Raw genomic sequence first — 26,654 nt, 5'->3', positions numbered from 1 at the left:
GCTCGGATAATAGAATGGGAGGATAAAGACCAAAGTCCATTACTTGTCAGGGAGTTTGAGTTGTAATATTCAGATATGGAACTCAAGGAGGAAGAAGACAAAGCTAATGCTTTGTCAACCTATGACCACCTCTATAAGGATGTTTAGCTATTCTCATTTCCTGAGAACTTCCCAATTAGACATAGCACAAAACAGTAGTGTAGACTTAATTTCGTAGCAAGTTCTTTATTAATATCGTTCCCTAGCTAGATTCCAGTAAAAGTAAAACAAATATTTAAGAAACCGTTTACAGAGTTCTCCATTAAATTAACATTAAATGCTGTCCATCTTGATGGGGCCTAGAAATCCAGTTTCACCTTGAAATACTATACTGCACTCTGATCTTTAATCACAAAGGAGTAACCCTATTTCATTTCTTATTTCATACTTTTAATGATGAGCTTAAGAAGTTTAGTTTTTAGGGTGAGGATTTTCTTATTCAGCGCCTTCAGTTAAGGCTTCCCAATCTTTTTCACATTCTGGCACATCTATAAAATGATAGGATTTGTGCATTTGTATGTGGCTGCAAGTAACCAGCCCAAGAATGGCTTCCCAGAGGGGAGCAATTTCTCGGCACTCTGAATGGAAAGTCTTGTTGTTACCTACAGGCACACCTCATTTTACTGCGCTTTCCCTTACTGTGCTTCACAGATATCGCGTTTTTTTACAAGATCCTCCACCAGCAAAGAGATTACAACTCACTGAAGGCTCAGATGATGGTTAGCATTTTTTAGCAATAAAGTATTTTTTAATTAAGGTATGTACATTTTTTTTAGACACAATGCTATTGCATACTAATAGACTACAGTATAGTGAGAACATAGTTTTTATATGCACTGGAAACCAAAAAATTCATGTGACTCACTTTATTGTGATATTCGCTTTACTGCAGTTGTCTGGAACCAAACTTGCAGTATCTCTGGGGTATACCTGTACCCCCCAGCTGTAAGCTTTGCTGCAAACTTGTGTTAAAAGCTGCAGGTCCACTTGGGCAGATGGCTCTAGCTAGGGCAGCATCAGCTCCACTATAGCACCAGGAGTCAAAACTGGTTTTAAAAAACTTCTTTAGAGGGTTAGTGCAGTTTTCTCCTTCAGTTCACCTAAATGTCCCAGCCTAATCAATTCTGTAATGTGAGCCTGTTTCAATAGCAAGTCAGAACTTGAATACTGTGGGTGATAATGCATACGCACATTTTTTATTTAAAGTGATGACACGAATGAATGCCTTTTAAAAATACTGCTTAGAGTTTAAGCTTGTCAAGTGCACTGAAGCTTAAATACACTTGATAATGATCATTTTAGACAGTCTTGTTTCCTGAAAACAATACCTTGAAAAGTGAACCCTTCACTGAGGTGGTTTGTTGATTAGTTTGGGTTCTACCTACACTATGAAACCTGTAGTGACTCCCTACCTGAGGGCTAGACAAACACAAGAATATTTTTTCCACTCAGTTCTTTGGGATTCTTCCTGGCCACACTGATAAATGTCCAGTGAAAATGTAAATGTATTCATATTTTTTCAAAATGCTAATGCCCCATTAACCTAAGTGGTGGATGAAAATAAGCAGTTCTCATGGAAGATATTTTTATGGCTGTAAATCGGACACTACCACGGCAACCTTTTCTACCTCAACTGTGCCAGCTCTGCTCTGAGAGGACCATTAAGATTCCCCTTTCGATAATGTGAAATGTGGCCATTAGATCTGGGTGAGTTCATAAGAGAGTATAAAGATTCCTAAATGGAAAACCTAAAAGAGAATGAAGACACCCAGATTCTTCTGATTTTAAGAATAAGGGTGTTATGGATAAGACTAGCTCTCATGTTAATAACAAATAAGAGCTAATTAAGTTTGTTTTTCTAGGCTGACCTTTAATGAGTAAAAATAAAAATCTCTCTCATGTACTCAGTAGCCAATAGCCTAAAATGAAATTTTAATTTTTCTTGCTCACATGATTTTTTTTTTTTCCTTCTCTGTTCTGACTTCTCTCAGTTGGACCTTTATGACAGAAAAAACAATTGGTATTTCTCCTCATGCCCCTATCTCACCCCAGTAAAAACAGGAGGAAAATAATACATAGATTAAAACAGCATTGTACTAAACATTCACTTTTGTATTATCAAGTGAATTTCATTCATTCCAGGACAGTCTCAGAGAGAAAGACAGGCGAGCTGGTTTTCAGACTGTCTCACGCAGACACTCCACATTGTGCTGGGAGTGCCCAGTGCTTTGTTAGAAATACCCAGTCTGGGAAATTCCCCTAAGGGTGTGTGGTGCCTCAGCTGGCTCAGCAGTGCAGGCCCCGGGCTTCTTCAGCAGGGCCAGCCCCAGCAGAGAGCTTTCTGGTTGGAGGTAGAGGTGCTGCTGTTATTTCCCAGGTGAGCAAGAAGCGGGTGAGCAGCCAGCACTCTCCTAAGACTGGTCTTTATTGTGTGGTGACAAGTTTCACAATCATGCTGATGATCCGGGACCCTCGGGGACACGTGCACAGATCTATGCTTGGGTTCTTTATCTTATCCTGGAGGAGCTGGTCAAGTTCGCAACGAAGTTCCTTTACTAACTCAGCCACCTAAAATGAAAGTTGCATTGTAAGCAGTGCTAAAAGCACCTCTACAATTTCTTTTTTTTTTTTAAAGATTTTATTTATTTATTTTTCCCCTCAAAGCCCCAGTAGATAGTTGTGTGTCATAGCTGCACAACCTTCTAGTTGCTGTATGTGGGACCCGGCCTCAGGATGGATGGAGAAGTGGTGCCTCGGTGCGCGCCCGGGATCCGAACCCGGGCCGCCGGCATCGGAGCGCGCGCACTTAACCACCAAGCCACGGGGCCAGCCCGACCTCTACAATTTCTTGATGCAACTATCGGAACATTCACTCAGCGTCAGCTCTGTAATATAAGTGGGGACCATTATAAAAAAGCTTCCTCTATCACATCTCATTTAAAGAAAAGATTAAATCTGGTAGTACGGCTTTTACGTCGTGTTCTCCATATCAAAGCTTGGTCAACTTTTACAATTTGCTCCAAGAAGAGAAGCAGGAAAATGGAGAATTAAAAATGGTGGATATTAAACAAAGAAACAAAATCTCTTTAGCTTTGGAATACATTTTGTGCTCTTGAGGCGGGAAATAGCTCCAAATTTTTTAAAGCATTTGCTTATGCCGATGTTGTAGTGGCACTGCAGATGTCTTCCCAACATCTGTTTTGCCCCTCCCCCATTGTTTGGCTACCATGCTGGACCCTGATCTAAATCAAACAGGCTCATGCCATGAGCCTTCCGAGAGTGAACGGCTCAGGTAATCCAGGCCTTAAGAGTCCATGACACTCCTTTGGCCATAGGAATTGGTTTAGCAGAGGAGGTTTGATGGAGCTTTTAGGAAAGAAGCTTTCTGTCTCCCGTTTTGGACAGTATGCCACACAGATGTGAGGCCAGGAGCTACTGCAGCCATCTTGTTACCACAAGGTCAGCCAGGCTTTTGTTGTCTTTGAGAGACAACAAAATGCTGAATCAAACCAACCCCACCTGGCCTTCTTGACCTGTCCAATACGGCAGCCACTAGTCACGTGGCTAATCACATGACCACATGAAATGTGGCTGGTTCAAATTGAGATGTGCTGTGAGTGTAAAATACATACCAGATTTCAAAGACTTAGTATGAAAAAGAATGTAAAGTATCTCAAAAATTTTTTATATTGATTACATTTTGAAATTAAAATATTAGATGTGTTAGGTTAAATAAAATATATTAATTTCACCTATTTATTTTTTTGATGTGGCTACTAGAAAAATTAAAATTACATTTGTGGCTCACATATTTCTATTGGACTGTGTTGCTTTAGACTTTACAGTTAAATACGCCAATAAATTCCCTTTAATGTTTGAGTTGGTGTTTCTGCTTCCTGCAACACAAAATTTCTAACAGATGCAAATGTTAAAACTAATTTTTATTTCTTAAACATATACTCCCTCCTAAATGTTTTTCACAGAGACTCCATATAGTGAATAATTGAGACCTGAGAATAAAAGAATTCAGACCCATTATCTTTTTTTGCTTTTAATGGCAGTGGTGGAATCAGGGTGCTTTTTATTTATTTCTGCTCATCTATATTTTCTGATTTTTCTTTGGCGAACATATATTGTTTGTACAATAATTAGGAAGTTCCAACACCTCACTCACGGCTTCTGTCCTGAACCTTTCACACCAACCCATCCTGGGCTGCCTCTCCCAGTGCGCTTCCTGGAACTCTTACTAAGGCTTCAACCCTGGCCTCACTTCAGCCTCAGTCTTTCTTAGTGTCCCATTGCAGGCACATCATTCACTCTTAATCAGCTCTGTTGTCTTTGGTCCCTGAAGGAATGCTCTATACTTCATTTTATCCAAGCCCCTCATGGCCTGAGCCTCATAGGACAGACCCGTCATCCCTTACCTGGTGAGAAGCAGCTGCAAAACGGATCCAACCATCATCCAAGGAGATAATGAACTCTCCCCTTTGAAGCTGCACATTCACCTGGCCTCCTCCGAACAAGACCAGCGGGTACACAGACACCATGCTGCAGTCTCGGATGAACACACGACTAGTTTTGATCTTCTCGTGGTACACCAGGTAGGGGCTGTCAAAGTGTCTGACCTGGAACATAAAACCTCAGATGACGACAGAGATGTCACTGGCAACCTAAGGGGAACTCCACCAGTCCCAGGGATTTAGATACCACCTGTCCAATGACTCCCAAAATGATCTCCAGCCTGTACCTTTCTCCTGAGCTCCAGACTTGTATGTGCAACTGCCTACTTGACATCTCCTCTTAGACTTTTTTTTTTTTTTAATAATTTTATTTATTTATTTTTCCCCCCAAAGCCCCAGTAGATAGTTGTATGTCACAGCTGCACATCCTTCTAGTTGCTGTATGTGGGACGCGGCCCCAGCATGGCTGGAGAAGCAGTGCGTCGGTGCGCACCCGGGATCCGAACCCGGGCCGCCAGCAGCAGGGCACACGCACTTAACCGCTAAGCCACGGGGCCGGCCCTCCTCTTAGACTTCTAATAGCACCTCAAACTTCTTGTTTCAAAAGAAACTCGTAATTTTCCCCTCCTTGCAGTGTTCACCATCTCAGTAAATGAAATGCCTCTTCACCCAGTTTCTCAAGCCCCCAGTTTGGGAGCCATCCTTGATTGCTCTTTTTCCCTCACTCCATCTAAGTCACCACTAAGTCCTGTCAGCTCTATTCTCAAAATACATAATGAATTGACATATTCTCACCACTTCTACAGCTACCACCTTGTCCAAACCATCATCATCTCATACAGAGCACTGCAATGGCTGCCTTAGTACTCGCCCTGCCTCTATTTTTGCATCTCGATAGCAGCCACAGTGATGTTTTTTAAAAAAAATCCAGTTACGGCTCAAAACACTCCAGTCATTTCCCAAGGATAAAACTGCAAATCCTTACCATGGCCTATGCAACCTGACCCCTTGTCCCAACGTATCTACCACTCTCACCCCTAATCATCCCACTCCACTTGTACCAGCTGCCTTCTTTCATTTCCTGGAATACACCAAATATGCTCCCATCTCATGGTCTCTGCACTCATTAGCTATCTCTCCTTAGATACCTGCATGGCTCACCCTTCACTTCAGTTAGGATCTGCTCAACTGTTTTCTTCTGAGAGTTCTTCCCTGACAACTCTACGTAAAACAGCCTCTCTCCCATCACTCTTAATCTCTCTTACTCTGTTTTATTTTTCCTCATAACATTTGTCACAAACTTGAGATTATTTGTTTACTTACTCTTACATTCCATTCTCCACTGGAATGTAAGCTCCCTAAGGGCAGAAACCTTGTCTGTCTAGCTCATCTGCTGTCCTCCATGGCCCACAACAGTGCCTGGCCCAGAGGAGGGGCTAGTAGGTAGTGAATGGATTCATGAATGATTTGGATTCATTGCACGAATGTCATGGAAAATTCAGAAGAGGAGGAGTGTGGCTAACTCAGGCCTCTGGTTCCTAAGTACACATGCAGCTGAGAGGGCAGGTGACCGCCTGGTCCTCAAACTCTTCTGAGCTTAAGGAGATCCTTTTCATGATTTGCTGACACTTCACTCAGTAGTTCCAGGGGGCTGACCAGCCCTAACACTTCAAATTCTCTTCCTTGGGCCAGCCCCGTGGCTTAGCGGTTAAGTGAGCGTGCTCCGCTACTGGTGGCCCAGGTTTGGATCCCAGGCACGCACCAATACACCGCTTGTCCAGCCACGCTGAGGCCGCGTCCCACGTACAGCAACTAGAAGGATGTACATATGACATACAGCTATCTACTGGGGATTTGGGGAAAAAAAGGGGAGGAGGATTGGTAATAGATGTTAGCTCAGAGCCGGTCTTCCTCAGCAAAAAGAGGAGGATTAGCATGGATGTTAGCTCAGGGCTGATCTTCCTCACACCAAAAAAAAAAAAACACAACTCTCTTCCTCCATTCTTCTTTCCTCTTTTTCTCCTTCATCTCTCCTAAAAGCTTTATTGAGCATTTGTTCTCAGCTAGGCACCATGCTACACATCTAGAATGTAAAAATGAATAAAATTCAATTCCTGTCTTTAGGAATTTCACAATTCCATAAAGGAGACGTACCATAAACCATAAAATAAGGTGATGAGCCCAACAGTGGACAAATGCTCACTATATGATGGTGGAACAGAAGTAAAGAGCAACTTAGAGGGAGAGGGACACTGGGGAAGTGATGTTTAACGGAAGCTCGAAGGATAAGTAGGAGCCTGCTAGGGAACGAGAATGTCGTTCCAGGCACAGAGAATAGTGCGTCCTATGTCACGGCGTTTGGGAACACTGTCGGTAGACTGGTATTGCTGGAGCATACAGAACGACAAAGGGAGGAGGTTTGGGGGACACGGTATAAGAAGGGCCAGATATGAAGGGTCATATGATGTCTTATAAAGATAATTCTGACAGCAGTAGTACTTCTGGTGGAGAGGAAAAGCACCAGAAGTAAATTATAGAACTTCAGGTAAGAGAGAGATGTTTGGGGTTTGAACTGAGGAAGTGGCAGTGGGGATAAGAGGAGAAGGCAAATCTGAGATGTCAAAAAGGTAGACCTGCTGGGACCTGGTGACATTTTGGATTGGAGCATGGAGCAAAGAAGCAGGTTCTACGTGTCTCCAGGGTTCCGATTTGGATGGTGCCATTCACTAAGACTGGGAACACAGAAAGAAGAGTGAATTGGGGAATAACAAATTTGATTTTTCAGCCTTTGAGTTTGAGGTGACTGGAAGACATCCAGTTGATGATTTCCAGCAGGAGAGCTCAGGAAAAAACCCCAGGCCTGGAGAGAATTTGGGGGTCTGTGTCAGCATGTAGGTGGCAGTTGGAAACTGCCAGAGCATGATGTTGTGCTCTGGTGGTTCAGGAAGACTATGTACACCATGAGCAAATAAGGACTAAGGACAGAGCAACTATCTCAGGACAAAGGAAGAGAAGCTAGTAACGGAGATAGAGGGAGATGAGCAGAGAGAGAGAAGAAAGTGATGGTTCAGAAGCAAAAAAATATCAAAGGTAGTTTCAAGAGGAAGGGAGGTCTGCAATGTCAAATACTAGGTGCGAGTCAAGTATGATGAGGACCAGGGATGTTCACTGGGTTTGACAACTAGGAGGTTACTTTTGACGAGTTTAGTGGAGTGGTGGGGGCAGAAGCCTCACAGCAGTAGGCTGAAGGAGGAATGAGAGCTGAGGAAGTGGGATCAGCAAGTATAGGTCATTCCCCATTCAGTGATGCAATTACATCATGACTTCTTAAATCACTATTGCAAAGAAACAATTTTACATCTGAAAGCAGGCTTGAGCATTTTTTTGTGTCCAGAGTTTTCTTGAAATACAAATAGTCTTTCTAGAAATAGTCCAATTTCCAGTCTGTTTATGCTTATTCAACCTTCCCCAAGTCAGTGGTGCTGCTGGGGACAACAAGTGATAGAACAAGGTTTGGCTGAATTTAAGGCACTGCGTTTCTCACCCCAGGACCTGCCATATGTACTTATATAAGTAGACCCTGCCATTCTGACCTGATAGTTCACTGACGAAGGATGAATGTGTACGTATCCATCATTCTTGGTGACAAACTTCAACTCATCCGATTTTGGCTGCATTCTGACAGCTCCAGTACTGGTCTTCTGAAATTTCCCTTCTGGGATTTTCACCTAAACAACAGGTATTTGTAAAAATAGATATATAAAATATACATTTCCATTGTGGGAAGTATCCCTTGGCACAAAACCAGTCTCGTTTGAATGCCTTTGCTGTTTCTTCCCTCTCGGTTTTCTTTTGAAAGCAGTGTAAGCACACATTTTTTTCTTTTCTTTTCTTTTCTTTTAACCATCAAGAAGTGTGGATGTAGGTGCAGTAGCTCTTGGTGAGTATACCACACATCAGCCACGTGGGGGAGAAAATATGTTGATATTTCAGGTCTGCACTGATTATCAGGTGAAGAGATCCAGCTAGCAACACTGGACCAGGAATCTGCTGACCATCAATGCCAATCCCAATCCCACACTTCCAAATGAATTTCTTTCAAAATAGTGAAAAAAAATTATATGAATAAACAGATTATTTCATTAAAAAAAACTTAGGTGCACATACACATACATATGAATTATAAATATATATTTTGCAAAAATAATCTATGTTTATTGTAGAAAATAACATATTAGGAAAACAGAAGAAAACACAGGTCTCCTGTAATCACATGATTAAGAGATAACTAGCAATAATATTTTATAAACATCATTTTGGTTTTCTCTGCTAGATTTGTTTGTATATAGAAATAGAGAAAACCATAAACACATAATATAAATAAAAATATACATATGTATTAAAACTAATATAGGATCGTTTTCTATAATCTACTTTTTTAGCTTAATATATTGAGAACATTTTTCCATGTTGTTAAATATTTTGCTAAAACATAATTCTCAATGGCTATATAGTACATTGTTGTAAGGATCTATAATAATTTAACCAATTAATTCCCTATTATGGAATTTTAGATTGTTTGTAAATATAAACAGTGCTAGAATGAACATTCTCCTAGCTGTATCTTTATGCACAGATAGAATTATTTTCTAAGAATAAATCCTTAGAAATTAAACTGCTATCTAGAAAGGGTATATCAATTTATATTCCCACCAAGACTGAGAATGTTCATTTTGGGGGGCTTATGACAGCACCAGTATTATAATTAAAAAAAATTTTGTCATATCATACTCACCCAAAGTCCATAGTTTACATTATGGTCCACTTTTGGTGTGGAACGTTCTATGGGTTTGGGCAAATGTGTAATGACATGTATCCATACATAGTATCATATAGACTATTTTCACTGCCCTCAAAATGTTTTGTGCTATGCCTATTCATCCCCCAGAACCCCTGATTTTTTTTTACTATCTCCATAGTTTTGCTCCACATGATTTTTTAAAGTAAATTTCAAATGGTCTGAAGAGCATGCAAGCACTAAGCAGAAAATGAGCCATAAATTAAGCCGCAGATGTCAACTGAGCATTTAACAAAAAGTTGAGTGAGAGATGATTCAGTACTCTGACAAATTCAAATACTTTCTAAGTTTGACAAGGACTGGATAATCAAAACTCAGGTAAAAGTCCAACAGTACATTCAGGTAGGGTTTCCAGAAGCAGGGGGCCACAGAGAGCCCCATGGCAAAGCACCGACTTGTTTGATTTAGTTCTTATCTAATTTCAGTCCGGAGTAGGGGGCAGAAGGGAAACTGTAGAGGAATCAACTTTCTTCTAACACAGCAGGTTAGTTATGCATGGATTGACTGACAGAGTGACATTTATGTCCATTTTAATTTCCAGAATGTCATAATATGCCAGAAGGATTAAAGAGGCACTTCATTTTATACAATAAATGTGTTCTTGAATGATGTATCTAAACAGATTTGGGGAACTGAAAGATTGGAAATATATACTAAATTTAAAAGGGTGTGTGTGTGTGTCTCTTTAAGATGATTAATGTGCATATCTTAACTCATATCCCTGTAAATCAAACAAGAAGCGAGAGGACCCAGGAAAAACGTTTTGTTACCTGCACTACATTTGGATACAGAGCAGCACACAGCATTGCTGATATCAGCTTGGGGTTCTCAGCATTTGAGTTTGCCTATGAGAGAAATACAGCATTAATCTTACGTAACATGGCTACTTCTGTCTGTGCCCTGGAATTTACCATTATATTTCATTTGATTTCTATCTTAAAACAAAAGCATCTATTTTCTATCCCTTTGCTAGAAAAATCATTTCTAAGTAAAAAATAAATCTACTGGACCAAATTCACATAGGACCACTCTAAGAAGCCCACAATAACTCTTTGTAGATCTCTGCAAAGCAGTTACAAAGCCAGTGTTCCTAAGGATCAGTGGAGAGAACGATTCTGGTTCATAAGATGTTCACAATCTCCAGAAAGTACTAACTGCACTTAGAACAGAGTGGCATCAGATTCATCCCGAAGAAGTGTTCTTCCTGTAGTTATACAAAAAATTATCCTTGGGTGGAAAAAGGCTGGTCTTATTTCAGAAGACATTATTGGAAAGTCTATTCTACCTCTTATGGACGTATCAAGAATGTCCATAAGTGTGAAATTTGAAAAACAAAAACAATAACAACAATTAACAGAAAAACCCTTCTGTTTGTATGAGTGTTAGCTGACACTTATTTGTGGAAAGAAGAAAATTAAGATTGTCACTCACCCACTGCTCATAGGGCTTAAGTGAAGAAGGTCTACAAGTGTTCCCGAGTTAATATACTATTCATGTGCTAATTAAAGAGAAATAAGAACTAACTACACATGGGCCGGTCCCGTGGCTTAGTGGTTAAGTGCTCACGCTCCACTGCTGGCGGCCCGGGTTCAGATCCCGGGCTCGCGCTGATGCGCCACTTCTCCGGCCATGCTGAGGCTGCGTCCCACATACAGCAACTAGAAGGACGTGCACCTATGACATACAACTATCTACTGGGGCTTTGGGGAAAAAAATAAATAAATAAAAATTAAAAAAAAAAAAAAAGAACTAACTACACATTCGTTCTTTACCTCTTCTCCTGTGGCGTCCAAGATACCGTCTCCTCCTTGGGCCCTTTTCTCAATGTCCCTTGTTCTCAGTCCCTCCCTTACAAAGCCTATATCTGATAACAGTTCAGTGAATTGTCGTTTGAGGCTGGCCATTTCCTGAAAGAAGTGGAAAAAATCTTTAAGCAGGGGCATCAACATATTAAAAAAGTGTAGAGTCTCACAATAATGAATGACTATAAAAACGCATTACTTCAGGGGACAGTCATGAGGCTCATATGGGTTCATCAAACAGGTATGAAGACCATCTTGCCTGGTCATTTCCAAAAGGGCAGTTTTCACTTATACAAACCGGAAAACAGAGTGAAACAGTCACACAGGAATTCACAAATTCCAGAAAACCCAGAGATCACTTCTTTAACTTTAGATTACATTTTAAAAAACATGTTCCTTGGATTTTGGGTAGGTATGATTTTGTGGAAGTTCTTAGGACAGCAAAAAATGTAGTTTACTTTGTTTTGAACTCCAACTCAAGGTGCTGTGACACTGTCTCGTTTCTCCTACCTGCATTTCTGCTCAGGTCCTCTTAATTCCTTACCCGAGCCTAGAGTGGTTAGTGTTCTCTCTCAATGGATGCAGAACACCCACCTCTGAACCTTCCCTCTTTCTCTTACCTTGTGGTCTTGCTGGCTCACATCTTTTCCTAGGAATAGGGACATTATTAAGTGGTTTAGATTTAGACACCCCTTTTTGTAGCTGAGCACAAGTGTGGGAAAGAAAAGCGCAAACCTCTTTCTCTTCTGGCTTCTGTTCAAATATAGGCTGTATATCAGACAATAGAGAAGGAGATAATGACAATCAAAGGAACTGAAAGCTAAGAAACACTACCCTGTCTCTTGCTGACAACTTAAGTATTTTCTTGGAATATCTCAAGTACACATGGATAACATGGCAAAATATAACTAGGAGTTAAGTATGCCAGAGTTCTATTTCATGACAAGGTTTTAATTGACATCTTAATAAAAATAATACTATAATCTAAGCTGGAGTTTAGTGAAAAGAGGGAACTCTGTTTGATGGAACTGTTTGACTCATAGATCACAGCAAAATCTATATATATCCTGAAGAAAAAGAACAAATAAATTTAGTAATAAATTTAATTTAAAAGAAATATCATTTTACACTTAAAAATCTTAATTATTTGAGGAAATATTTATTATTGCACCTTACATACAAAATACCCTTTAGACCAGTGGTTCTCAACTCTGCCTGCATATTAGAATCACTTGGTGACTCCAACAACAATGACAATAAACAGACGCCCAGGCTCTACCCCTCAAGATACAGATGTAATTGGCCTAGGGTAGAACCTGGACATTTTCATTTATTATTTTTTTAAACCTCCTCAGGTGAATCTAATGTGTAGCCAGGATTCAAAGTTATTGCTTTTTGATGTACTTAGAATAAAGTTAGAACCTTGTCTTCTCAAAATATCTCACTGTAGTAAACCTAAAGGCAGAGGAGAATGAGGGCAAATACTGGCATGGCTTTGAGGTCTACTTCATTTTAAATAACCAACTTCATTCATTCATGCATTTATTCAATGATCTTTACCGAACGTCAACTGTGTGCTAAGCACTGTTCTAGGCACTGGAGATACAGTGTTGAACAAAACAGATAAAGTCTCTGCTTTGATGGAGTGATAAATAAATAAATGTCAGGTAGTGGTAAGTACTAAGAAGATTAATTTTGTGTTCTACTCCAGGACATTGTAACTGCAGGCCCTGCAGGATCAGTTTAACCAACCCCATCTCTTATCAACAGCGTGATTAAGAATTGTCTTTCAGAAAATTTGCAATGTCACATAGCCAGAGCATGCATAGAAGAAATCTTGACTTGAAATAACTGCAGAACCAAAGATTCTCCCACCTATGGAACCAAAAACTTAAAAGTAGGACTCTTAAACAGAACTTAAAAGTTGGACTCTTATCAGAAGCAAGGGGTCTGTCATTCAGGAAGATCAGTGTTAAAATTCCTTCCCCACCTTACCATAAATGTTTAGAACCTCATCATAAATGTTTAGAAACTTACCATAAATGTTTAGAACCTTACCATAAATGCTTGAAACCCACCAATCAAAACCTGTCCCACCAGCATTTCTACATGCCAGCCTGTTTTCCCTAACCTCTTAAATTTTGCCCTAAATCCTGAATCAGGGAGACAAGATCTGGGGCCACACGCTCCCTGTCTCCCTGCAGATCAATCTTGCAGAATAAAGCTGATCTCTTTTCCCAAAAGCTGATGTCATAATAAATTGGCTTGTTTATGCACATCAGGTAGGAGAATCCCATTTTTGTGCAGTAACAACATCTGAAGATAAAGTCCTCCATCCTCCCTAGCCTCAAAATCTTTGAGTAAAACAGATACTTTATGAAGATGTGCACCATCATTATTCTGGCTTCTCATACAACTTTGGAAGGGGGCCTAAAACACTGTTAGAACAGAGGACAGAGCCCTGTCTATTATTACTCAGAAGATAATAAACCTTCCTCTTTCTTGTGTACTCTTTATTGACATAGTAGCCTCTGATGGACATAGGAAAAATTAACAAAGAAAATCTGGTTCAGTAGTCATTCTTTGGTTTTGGGGAGAGGGTAAGGGGTTTGGGGGTGGTCATAGATTGCTTTGAGAATCTGATGAAAGCTATGATCCCTTTCTCCAGAATAATGCACATATGTATATGCATATGATTTCACATACAATTTCAGGGGTTTATGGATCCAGGGTAAGAATGCCTAGTAAAATTATGGAAAAAACTGACTTCCAGTGAGCAATAATCTTCAGAGTGCCTATATTCCCCTATCCTCTACATCAGTAAACACAAATTCACTGAAGACAGGGAAAACAGGTCAGCTGAAAGGGTCAGCACAGAAGACCTGATGTCATAGTTCAGGAGTCTGTTTTACACAGCTGGTTAAGCAAAGCATATTTCAGAAATAACATTTTCAATGTCAAAGCAAGACAAGCAAGATACAGTTGCAACACTCTCTGGTGTACTACTACAATAGAAAATGAATGACAACAAATTGCCACAGAAGTGACTCACCTGAAGAACTCTTCCTGACAAGAAGTTTTGTCTGCAGTAATTATAACTTGCACGCATACCTTCTTTCATACTTAGCTGCCACCCCTAAATTTTGGAGAAAATCAAAATGAACTTAGTCTTTAGAGCCCACTCTGCTAATGAACCTCAGCTATTAGGTTTTATACTTACCTTATATGCTCGTAGAAGGGCCAGATAATCACTGTTTGCAAATGCAAATTCTAGCTTTTTCTGGTTAGCTTCCTCTTTTTTATCCCAGGGAGACACCTAAATGAAGAAAACCAAGTTTGAAGGACACATTTTATCTGAGGTTTCAAATGGCACTTTCCTATCTATGGCTGACGCCAGGTCCCTTGGGAAGTGTTTTGTGTGGAACAAAGAGTCCTGGGTGGGGGCTGATTAAAGGCAATTACGGTGGTAACTGGCAAGCTAACAGTCTTATTTGTCCATGTCAGTTTGTCTGCCCACCCAAAATAAGCTCTACTGGATCTTTTAGTTCCTAGTGACAAGATGTCATCAAAGAACCACTCATTCTAAAAGCTAGCTCTAAAATCTAAAATTTTGTTAACTCTGTGGTATGTTTATTTTACAGATTCTTACTCATCTTTTATACGTCAGTCTCCCCTACTCCTATACCCATAACTGATGTTTTCCTTCCTATTTTTTATAATGTCTACAGGTCCTTCTTTTCCCTACAAATTTGTAAAATTAGCTGAGAACTTAATTTTCACTGCTTCCTCCCAGCCCAAAACACACACGTACTAAAGAGACCAGCATGAGCTGCAGTAGCTTCTCATAGCAAGCTAAACCAAAGCCCTAGCTGTAACACCACTGAAAATTATTTTAAACCAACTATAGTGCTTCTCTCTAATTTTTGTATATTTGAACACCTCTATAGTTAACACAACAACAAAATTTTATTTATTTTTTTTGCAGTTTTATGGTTTTATTAACACAAATACAATGTGCACGCGAGCTGTCTATTCATTTTCTTCGCTGTGCAGCCTGGCATTGGGATTGGTGACTCTGATGGCCAGCTGGGCTGCTCTTTCCACAAGGGCTTTGGGGTTCTTGGAGGAGACGTTGTGAGCAATCTCAGCACAGTAAGATTTGTTGCACATCAGCAGCACTTCCAGCTCCTTGACGTTACGGACTAGGAACTTCCGGAAGCCACTTGGCAGCAAGTGCTTTGTTTTCTTGTTGCTCCCATAACCAATGTTGGGCATCAAGATCTGGCCCTTGAATCTTCTGCACACCCTATTGTCAATGCCTCTAGGTTTCCGCCAGTTATGCTTAATTTTGACATATCAGTCTGATTGGTGCCGAATGAACTTCTTGGTCCTCTTTTTTGACGATCTTGGGCTTCAGGAGGGGTCTGAGGGCAGCCATGACTCCAAGTGGAGATGGCGGCCGCCCCCGGGGCCAGCGCTGAGGAAGAGCTAAAATTTTATTTTCTACTTGAAAATAAAATTCCTTCCTTTTTAGGAAGGCCAGTGGGAAAAGGATTACACTTGGGAGATTAATATGTTTACAGAGCCCAGCAAAGGACAGGTGTTGAGTTTTGGCTAAGGATGACATCAATATTTCTAATGAACTCTTCTGCATTCCAATAAAAGAAAACAGTGAGAGGTTTACTTAGATGATTTGAGAAACAGGCAGTGGAGGTCTTGTTCACACTATATTGACTGTATGTCCCCGAGCAAGCTACATCACCTATTCTGGTTCTTGGTTTTGTCATTTGTTGTTAAATGAGGGGGTTGAACTTAGATCTTTTTGCAGATCTGTGAGTTAACAATTCCATGAAGTGTAACATTAAAACTGAAGAAAGTGATTCCGTCCACCTATTCCCCTCTCTGTCTGAGATAAGCCAGGGTAAAAATAAAGCAGTGACACTCTACCCAACAACAGTCGAATATCCATTCTCCTCAAGTCCCCATAGAATACTCTCTAGGACAGACCATATGCTTGGCGGTAAAACAAAGGTTAATAAGTTTTAAAGGACTAAAATAATACAAAGTACGTTTTCTGAACACAATGGAATGAAATTAGAAATCAATAATAGAAAAAAATTGGGAAACTCACAGATATGTGGAAATTAAACAACACATGCCAAATAACCAATGGGTCACAGAAGGAATAAAAATGGAAATCAGAAAATACTTGAGATGAATGAAAAGGACGACACAACATACCAAAATTTATGAGATGCAGCTAAAGCAGTTCTTAGATGAAAATTTATAGCTGTAAATGTCTATTTTAAAGAAGAAAGATCACAAATCAATAACCTAACCTTCCACCTTGAGACACCGGAAAAAGAGCAAACTAAACCTAAAGCAAACAGAAGGAAGGAAGTAAAAAAGAGCAGAAATTAATATAACAGAGAAGAAAAACAATAGGGAAAAATCAATGAAACCAAAGGCTTGCTCTCTTACAAGATCAACAAAATTGACAAACATTTAGCTAAATTTACCAAGAAAAAAAAGAAAGAAGGCTCAAATTACTAGAATCAAAAATGAAAGAGAGGACATCACTACCAACCTCTCAGAAATAAAAAAGACTTTGAAGGAATACTATGAACAATTGTATGTTAAATTAGGCAATGTAGATGAAATGGACAAATTCCTAGAAAAATACAAACTTTCAAAACTGACTCAAGGGCTGGCCCTGTGGCTTAGCGGTTAAGTGCACGCGCTCCGCTACTGGAGGCCCGGGTTCGGATCCCGGGTGTGCACCGACGCACCGCTTCTCCGACCATGCTGAGGCCGCGTCCCACATACAGCAACTAGAAGGATGTGCAACTATGACATACAACGATCTACTGGGGCTTTGGGGAAAAAAAAAGGAGGAGGATTGGCAATAGATGTTAGCTCAGAGCTGGTCTTCCTCAGCAAAAAGAGGAGGATTAGCACTGATGTTAGCTCAGGGCTGATCTTTCTCACACACACAAAAAAAACTGACTCAAAAAGAAAGAGACAATCTGAATAGACATATAACAAGTGAAGAGACTGAATTAGTTAAAAAACTACCCACAAAGAAAAGCCCAGGTGGCTTCACCACTGAATTCTACCAAACATTTAAAGAAGAATTAATACGAATTCCTCACAAACTCTTCCAAAGAATAGAAGAGGAGGGAACACTTCCCAAATCATTCTACGTGGCCAGCATTATTCTGATACCAAAGCCAGACAAAGACATCACAAGAAAAGAAAAACTACAGACTAACATATCTTATGAATACAGATGTAAAAATCCTCAACAAAATAACAAAGTTGGAAGACTCACATTTCCTGATTTCAAACTTACTACAAAACTGGAGTAATCAAAACAGTGTGGTACTCACGTAAGGACAGACATATGACTCAATGGAATAGAATCAAGAGTCCAGAAGTAAATCCATGTATCTATAATCAATTGTTTTTGACAAGGATGCCAAGACCATTCAATCGGGGAAAGAATAGTCTTTTCAACAAATGGTGCTAGGACAACTAGATAGTCACGTGCAAAAGAATGAAGTTGGGGGGCCGGCTCAGTGGTGTAATGGTTAAGTTCATGCGCTCCACTTCAGTGGCCCGGGGTTCGCAGGTTCGGATCCTGGGCGCAGACTGATACACCACTTGTCAAGCCATGCTGTGGTGGCGTCCCATATAAAGTAGAGGAAGATGGGCACCAATGTTAGCCCAGGGCCAATCTTCCTCAGCAAAAAGAGGAGGACTGGCAACGGATGTTAGCTCAGGGCTAATCTTCCTTACAAAAAAAAAAAAAAAAAAGAATGAGGTTGGACTCCTCCTCACACCACATACAAAAATTAACTCAAAATGGACCAAAGACCATAACCATAATGTAGGAGCTAAAACTATAAAACTTCTAGAAAAAAACATAGAGGTAAATCTTCATGACTTTGGATTTGGCAATGGATTCTTAACTATGACAACAAAAGCTTGAACCACAGAAAACTAGATAAAGGGCCGGCCCTGTGGCTTAGCGGCTAAGTGCGCGTGCTCCGCGGCTGCGGCCCGGGTTCGGATCCCGGGCGCGCACCAATGCACCGCTTCTCCAGCCATGCTGGGGCCGCGTCCCACATACAGCAACTAGAAGGATATGCAGCTATGACATACAACTATCTACTGGGGCTTTGGGGAGAAAAAATAAATAAATAAATAAAATCTTTAAAAAAAAAAAAAGAAAACTAGATAAAGTGCACTTCATCAATATTAAAAATATTTGTGTTTCAAAGGACATATCAAGAAAGTGAAAACGGCAACCCAGAGAATGGGAGGAAATATTTGCAAATCATAAGGGATAAGGGATTTGAATCCAGAATATATAAAGAACTCTTATAACTCAATAACAAAAAGACAACAATTTAAAAATGGGCAAAGAATCTGAATAGACACTTCTTGAAAGAAGATATACAACTGGCCAATAAGCAAATGAAAAGATGTTTAGTATCATTAGCCACTAGGGAAATACAAATCAAAACCACAAATTCACACCCTCTAGGATGATTAGAAAAAAAAAGTCAGATAATAACAAGTGTTGGTGAGGATGTAGAGAAATTGTAACCCTGATAAAGTGCTGGTGGAATATAATATATAATATGCAGCTACTCTGGAAAAAGTCTGGAAGTTCCTCAATAAGTTAAATACAGAGTTACCATTTAACCCAATAATTTCACTCCTAGCTATATACCCAAGACAAATGAAAACATATGTCCACATAAAAACTACTTTGTGAATGATTACAGCCAAAGGTGGAAACAATCCCAAACGTCCATCAAGTGCTGAATGGATAAAGCAAACATGATATATCCATACAGGATATATAAAAGGAATATATATATAAAAGGACATATATAAAAGGAATGAAGCACTGATACATGCTATAATATAGATGAACCTTAAAACCATTATGCTAAGTGAAGAAGCCAGTCACAAAAGACCATATATTACATTATTTCATTAATATGAAATGTCCAGAAGAGGCAAATCTACGAAGACAAAAAGTATATTGGTCTTTGCCTAGGACTGGAGTGGATGAGAGGAAGTGGAGAGGAATAGAGGAGTGATAGCTAAGGGATTTCTTTATGAGGTGATAAAAACGTTCCAAAACTGACTATGGTGATGATTGCATGATACTAAAAACCATGGTGATGACTGCACGATACTAAAAAGTACCGACTTGTACACTTTAAATGAGTGAATTATATTTCAATAAAGCTGTTAAAAAAAATGTGGCCCAATATATTGACCGCCTTTTAGAATCATCAGAGGCACCTTTTGCTGGCTTGCATGTTCTGATTTTTCTATAATAACCAAGTATAGCAAATACAATAAGCGCATTCAGATTGTTTTAATAAGTTGGCTCTCTAGTTGTTTTTTTTTTTTTTGAGGAAGATCAGCCCTGAGCTAACATCTGTTGCCAATCCTCCCCTTTTTTGCCGAGGAAGATTGGCCTTGGGCTGACATCCGTGCCCATCTTCCTCTACTTTATATGGGACACCGCCACAGCACGGCTTGACAAGCGGTGCATCGGTGCGCATCCAGGATCCGAACCTGCAAACCCTGGGCCGCAGCCGAAGCGGAGCATACGCACTTAACCGCTTGCGCCACGGGCCACCCTAGCTCTCTGGTTCTTAATCTTTGTGGCTTGGATTTCTTTGAGGATCAGATGAAATTGACAGACATTATGCCCTGAAAAATTCACATACAACATACTCACAAGAAAATTTTTAGGGGGCTCACATACTTCTGAAGCCCCCATGGTCCCCTTAGACACCTACGGACTCCAGTTTAGACAACTGTTGTTTACTTACAAAAGGAGACTTAAAAGCCAAACTGGCAGCAATGGTGAGAGCAGGATCCAAACAGCGGAAGATAGACCCAAACAGCATCAGTTTGCCGATTCTCACATCCACAGGCAGAGAGGCCAAGTGATACCCTAGAGGGGTCAGTTTTTCATCTGGAGTTAACGCTCCCAAGTCTCGTAATCGTATTTTTGAGGCACGGAGAGAATCAGTGTGTGGTGGTTCAATGAGCCGCGAGAACACAGATTGGAGATTATGAGTGCTAAACATCTCCAAAATTTTAATTCTGAAAAGAAAATAATAATAATAATTTGTCAATCTTATTTCTGATAGGATGACACAAAGGAGTAAACTTTTCTTGAATGAAAATAATTTATAATTTCCCAGATATATGCTTTTATAAACCAGACAATACTAGTTTAAGTAAATTTTTAAAAATCTCTTATGTCTTCTAGTTCTCCTAGCAATAAACTGCAGAAACACTTTTCAGATTCCAAAACTTACTGAGATTCAGAATGAAGCTCTATAAACTTTGAAAATGCTTTCTACAATAATGGGTTCAAATTATGAAATAAAATTCAAATGATCCACTTACTCTCCTTCCCACATCTGAAATTGCACAATAATTGTTTATAAAATTAATCTGCATCGTGCCCGGCCTATGACGCTCTTGAAAAGCTTCTGTTTTAAATTATAAATTTAAGCAATTTTCAGAAGAGAAAAGTCTAAATATATAAAATTTATTTAAAGCCAGACAGAGAAAGACAAACACCACATGATTTCACTCATATGTGGAAGATAAACTAACACATGGACAGACAGAACAGTTTGGTGATTACCAAGAGGAAGGGGACCGGGCGGGGGGAGCACAAGGGGTGAAGGGACACATTTATATGATGACTGACAATAATGTACAACTAAAAGTTCACAATGTTATAAACTATTATGACATCAATTAAAAGAATTTATTTATTTCACTTATAATTCCTTCTTAAGCTGTCAACCTATAAACATACAATTTTACATTTTTACTCATGTGTACATATTTGGTACCTAGCTTTCTTCTGCTTAGATGTTTCACTTTAAGACATGCATGGAAAGTAATCCACTTAAATTTTGAATGGCAAAAAAAAAAAAAAAAAAAATGGATGAACCATGTTGGCCCATATAATTTACCTATTTCCCCACTGTTGTATATCTGAGTCGTTTTTGTGTGTGTGTGTGTGAGGAAAATCAGCCCTGAGCTAACACCCATGCCAATCCTCCTCTTTTTGCTGAGGAAGACCGGCCCTGAGCTAACATCTATTGCCAATTCTCCTTGTTTTTTTTTCCCTTTTTCTCTCCAAGGCCCCAGTAGATAGTTGTATGTCATAGTTGCACATCCTTCTAGTTGCTGTATGTGGGACGCCGCCTCAGCATGGCCAGACAAGCAGTGTGTCAGTGCGCGCCCAGGGTTCCAAACCAGGGCCGCCAGTAGCGGAGCACACGCACTTAACCGCTAAGTCACGGGGCTGGCCCCCCTGAGTCGTTTTTAATCATATGTGCTACATATATTACATTTTCCCCTTCTCTCATCCTCTCTCATGGGTCAATCAACTTCCAAAGCTCACTCAGATCCCTTCACTCCTCTTCATTTGCACTGTTACTACCTTAATTGAAGGCACCTGCTTACCCAATTTCTCAAGACCTAATCTGATTATGGACACTTGAAAGCAGGTACTGTGTTTTGTATCCTACAGTATCCCTACTGCTTAGCCCAGCCCTGGCAAATGGAAGGCTCTCAAAATATACCTGCTGGATAAAAGAAGAGCTCTACCATCTTTGTTCAAGTAACTTTTTTCCTTGGGGTTATCATTTATGGGCATACTCCCTCAAAGTAATCACTGGGTCAAAGAGCATGAATGGTTTTAGAGTTCTTATATAATGCCAAGCACATTTTCAGAAAGGTTGAACCAAAGGTTCCCCGGCTTCAATAACATTGAGTTTGATCATTTGTTCATTAATTCCTATTTTACAATATTTGTTCTTGTTTGTTCATCAGGTAAATAATGGTGTTTTCAAGTTGTTCTTGTTCACTTTGCTCTAACTGATAATGAGGCGGGAGATTTTTCCCTGGGATGATTTAATATTGGTGTTGTCCCCAGCAGAAATTTCTTTATAAGTTAGATCACTTTCCTAACTTATGAATGTATTCTTAAGCTCTATTTTAGGGCCATCCTCTGCAATGTAAGAGATCTTTATGTGCAGAAAGTTAAAAGGAATGGTAAAGGCAACTCTGAAGGGCTCTTTCTTTGCAAATGAATGAGTTCATCCATGTCCACTCTTGGCAAAATGTTTTCTACTAAGAAAAAGAAAACATGGAACTTAGGGTGAGAAACATTTAGACCTTTTGGAAGCAGAACACAAAGGTCAAGTTGTACCTTAGACATAACTGTTCCAATGGCACTCTTTGTATTTCTGGTAGCTGCTGTTTTAAAAGCTGGTGATTGAAGTGGTGGCTAGTGAACAAATGGAAGCAGACCCCAGATGCAACACGGCCTGCTCGACCTTTTCTTTGCAGAGCATTGGCTTGAGAGACAAAAGTATCCTCTAGACTTTCCATCCCTTTGCTGGCATCATACCTATAAAGAAAAAGAAAATGTAAAATAGAGTTATTTTATAAAAACATGACCAAGACTCTACTTAGCGTGAGCAGAATAAACGAACCACCTCACTTCCATGAAGGACACAGTGTCCTGTGTGTTCTGGGATAGTTGAGTCCCCGGTGGGAGCCTGTGGTGCTGATTTAAATGGCATCAAATGCTACTACATACAGTTTGTTTATTCAACTCTTTTTTAAAATTATTTTTCATTTTTATTTATTTTTGACAAGTAAAAATTATATATTTAAGGTGTACATTGTGATGTTTTGATATATGTATACATTGTGAAATGATTACCACAATCAAACTAATTAACATATCCATCAGCTCCCATACCAACTTTTTCATTCAAGCATATGTAAAGCACATGAAAAAGAGAGAGGAAAAATAATTAATTACTTCCAAAACTTTCCACCTATGTTTGACTTGAAGGTTATGGTCTTGGCTGTAGAATCACTCATATATCCACACACAATTTTCATAAAGTATTTTTTCAAACAGTAATCCATGTAGCTTAATAGCATCAGCTACCAACAGCTGTGTCACTCTAAACACGGCATCTTTAGCCCCTCTCTTATATTGTCAAAAGAGAATACCTCTTTTCTTTCATTTTCCCAGAATCGATGACATAGACAACATCATCAATGGTTATAGATGTCTCAGCAATGTTGGTGGAAATTATAATCTTAGTTACACCTACAGGAGGTTTTACAAACACAGCCTGCTGCTCCTCACTGGACAAAGATGAATGAAGTGGGTGAACAACACATCTGAAGGGAAATAAAAGCACATTTAATGTTCTAGCACAAAACATTGAAACTGAATCATAGTGGGCGAATTTCTATTAACACTAACAATATGACTCCACATACGAGCAGCTTCTCCACAACCCTGGTCCTCAGGGTCCAGCTCTTTTAAATGGGAAGGTTCCTTCTGATCCTTAAAAAATATCTACTCAGTTCTATGAACTAAAAACCTTGCATCAACTTGGGAAAAACTGGAGTGTAATTCAGTAGTACATAATCAAGAGGCCTAAATAGTTGATGTTCCACAAGCAAACAACAAGCTTAGAGGACACTAACCAGCAAAGAGTCATTTTTTCACTACCTCTAAATCCAGAGAAAGAGAGACAGAGACAGTGACATATGCTAAGAAAATTTATTCTTATATTTCTAGGGAGAGTTCCTCTGTCAAGTAGTTGTTCCCTTAGATATGAAGACACACTCAGTGTGTCTTGCTACCAAAATAGAAACTGCTGAAAATTATTATTATTATTATTATTATTTCCTTGTTGTTACTAACACTGGCTTTTCCCATCCCCCCATTTGGCAATGGAAATTACATGCAATTTTGCTGAGTCACTACACTAAGTGAAGAGAAATATTTTTATTTAATGGAATAGGAATGATTGATTTCCTAGAACAAATAGGTTTGTCTACCTCCAGCTGGCATAAACAAACATATTCTTGAGGAGTGATATCAGGGTTTAAAGAGGGTGATGACTGTCAAAGAGACATTTCTGCTTATTCATTTTCACATATAACTGCAATAGATGATTAAGAATATAGAAAGCAGTTAACTTACCGATTACTACGTCTGTTGTTGAAAAGAGAATTAGACTGTAGCTGTTCATAAAGCATTTTGATTTCCGCTAGCCCCGGTAAAAATACAAGTATAGCACCTGGGTATATAAAAAGAATCAATCTGATAGATGCAAAAAAGGAAAAATATAGATTATAAAACTATTTTGAATGAAAAAATGTAATAATCTGAGATTTATCACTGTCAATTTCCTTTTCTTTGTAAAACCCTCAAGGATTTAAATAGATAACTGTTTTGTTTTTGTTTTTGTTTTGTGAGGAAGATCAGCCCTGAGCTAACATCTGCCAATCCTCCTCTTTTTGCTGAGGAAGACTGGCCCTGGGCTAACATCCATGCCCATCTTCCTCCACTTCATATGGGATGCCGCCACAGCATGGCTTGCCAAGCGGTGCGTTGGTGCGCGCCTGGGATCCGAACCGGCAAACCCCGGGCCGCCGCAGCGGAGCGCACGCACTTAACCACTTGCGCCACCGGGCCGGCCCCGATAACTGTTTTTTATACATTTTCTGACTTAATAACTACAAAATAAATGGTGTGTTATTATCTTTCCACAACAGGAAAAACTGAAGTGTGGAAAAATATAATGCCATAAGTTATACAAGAATTATTAGCAAAGCTCTTTATAGCTCTTTAAATATACTTCTTCAGTGCACTGGCCACTGACATTCTGTTTCTATAAGAAGAGTTATCCTTCTAATCTTATAAGACAGGAAGACTCCTCTCTCTATTAATAAACAAAATCCATAAACATTTTACTGGAAATGAGAAAAAGAAACCCTAATTGGCTCGCCAACCTGGCAATCTAAATTCAGATATATGTTGAAGAGGCAGCACATTACTTAACCATACCATATTAATGGTTTATGGGCTTTTAAATTTTACATGAAAGAAAACAAACAGTGATAACTGATTATATTGTATTTCTCTGCTGCGAGTGGTTACTCGGCAATAGTCACCTTCTTTTGTGCTTTATTCAGAGAGGAAATTGACACCATCTTCATAAGCCCCTCCTTTAATCCCACAAATATTTATTGGGTGCCAATATCAGTTCTGTGCTAGGTACAACAGAATATAAAACATGGATCTGCCCACAAGGAACTCATGACTTATTATTTATCACAGTTATTTTTCCCACTAAATAAAAAAGGAAACTAAATTATTACAAAAATGGAACTCTGATGTAAGAAGGGCAAAAGATATCTTTCAGAGTTGGTTTTAACACTACATAGTATACAAAGCATGTTCACATACATAATCTCATTTGATCCTCATACCCACCCATCAAGAAGGTTATTAGTACCCTTTAAGTGACTCAGTAACTTGGCCAGGTCACAGAGTTATTAAGAGTGGAGCTTGGGGGCTGGCCCAGTGGCATAGTGGTTAGGTTCACGTGCTCTGCTTTGGCAGCCCAGGGTTCGCAGTTCGGATCTCGGGTGCGGACCCACACCGCTCATCAAGCCATGCTGTGGTGGAGTCCTACATACAAAATAGAGGAAGACTGGCAGGGATATTAGCTCAGGGACAATCTTCCTCAAGCATAAAAGAGGAAGACTGGCAACAGATGTTAGCTCAGAGCTAATCCTTCTCACAAAAAAAAAAAAAAAAGTGGAGCTTGGACACAAACCTAGGGTTTCTGGCACCAGATTCATGCTCTTGCCATGTATACTGCATGCTCCTCTCTACTAAAATACCACAAAATTTAAGAGGGGTAAAATAATCTACACGGTTGGAAAACTTTTTTGTCTATATTTTTATGTGCCTTCTGATCTGCTCTGCCCTCGTGGGTTGGTCATCTGTATCAGGGATATCTTTAATATTCACAAACATATCACGGACTCTAATCACTACATCTACTCTGCTTTGAATTCAGGTAATTATCTAACATTTCTTTCTGTCTACTATGCTTGATTTTTCTTTTTTCTTTTTTTAGTGAGCAAGACCAGTCCTGAGCTAACATCTATGCCAATCCTCCTCTTTTTGCTGAGGAAGATCGGCCCTGGGCTAACATCCGTGCCCATCTTCCTCCACTTCATATGGGATGTTGCCACAGCATGGCTTGACAAGCGGTGCATCCGTGGGCTCCCAGGATCCGAACCTGCGAACCCTAGGCCGCCACAGCAGAGCGCACACACTTAACCACTACGCCACTGGGCTGGCCCCCTTGATTTTTTTCAATAATAGTCTTTTCTTTGGGGATGAAATAAGTTAATTCAGTCCAGTGACAATGCATTAGCCAACACTGGCTACTTGTCAAGAGACGAGAAACAAGGCACTTTCATAATTTTATGTGGCTCACACGTCTCTTTAGAAAATACCGTATAATGGTTAACATTTAAGCAGAGGAGGGCAGCCATTCCCATTTCTTTCAAGCACTGTATAAAAAGCACATAAAATAATTT

At 39.6% G+C, this 26,654-nt stretch overlaps 1 protein-coding gene and 1 pseudogene across 4 annotated transcripts in view; both read right to left on the bottom strand.

The window, feature by feature from the left end:
• Nucleotides 1–205: 205 nt before the first annotated feature.
• The window catches only part of DHX57 (DExH-box helicase 57), a 59,379-nt gene continuing 32,930 nt past the window's right edge, over nucleotides 206–26,654 (bottom strand). For 2 of the 4 annotated variants that reach the window (XM_087436861.1, XM_087436862.1), the window contains 12 exons: nucleotides 24,238–24,334; nucleotides 23,250–23,423; nucleotides 22,432–22,632; nucleotides 20,021–20,297; nucleotides 14,380–14,475; nucleotides 14,212–14,295; nucleotides 11,895–11,927; nucleotides 11,130–11,264; nucleotides 10,128–10,202; nucleotides 8,093–8,227; nucleotides 4,464–4,664; nucleotides 206–2,607 (listed from right to left, as the gene is read on the bottom strand). In XM_087436861.1, the coding sequence (XP_087292987.1) occupies nucleotides 2,464–2,607; nucleotides 4,464–4,664; nucleotides 8,093–8,227; nucleotides 10,128–10,202; nucleotides 11,130–11,264; nucleotides 11,895–11,927; nucleotides 14,212–14,295; nucleotides 14,380–14,475; nucleotides 20,021–20,297; nucleotides 22,432–22,632; nucleotides 23,250–23,423; nucleotides 24,238–24,334 (1,652 nt within the window). In that variant the 3' untranslated portion in view covers nucleotides 206–2,463. Of the gene's footprint in view, nucleotides 2,608–4,463; nucleotides 4,665–8,092; nucleotides 8,228–10,127; nucleotides 10,203–11,129; nucleotides 11,265–11,779; nucleotides 11,809–11,894; nucleotides 11,928–14,211; nucleotides 14,296–14,379; nucleotides 14,476–20,020; nucleotides 20,298–22,431; nucleotides 22,633–23,249; nucleotides 23,424–24,237; nucleotides 24,335–26,654 lie in introns of those variants that run through there. The other 2 variants (XM_004436729.3, XM_087436863.1) reach the window with 2 other exon arrangements.
• On the bottom strand, nucleotides 15,114–15,612 carry LOC101408155 (large ribosomal subunit protein eL32 pseudogene; annotated as a pseudogene).

Source organism: Ceratotherium simum, chromosome 11 (assembly GCF_057802395.1).
Source record: "Ceratotherium simum simum isolate JZ-2026a chromosome 11, ASM5780239v1, whole genome shotgun sequence".
Classification (NCBI taxonomy): Eukaryota; Metazoa; Chordata; class Mammalia; order Perissodactyla; family Rhinocerotidae; genus Ceratotherium; species Ceratotherium simum.
The sequence above is the reverse complement of the archived record's forward strand: the minus strand, read 5'-3'. Positions and strand labels throughout refer to the sequence as shown.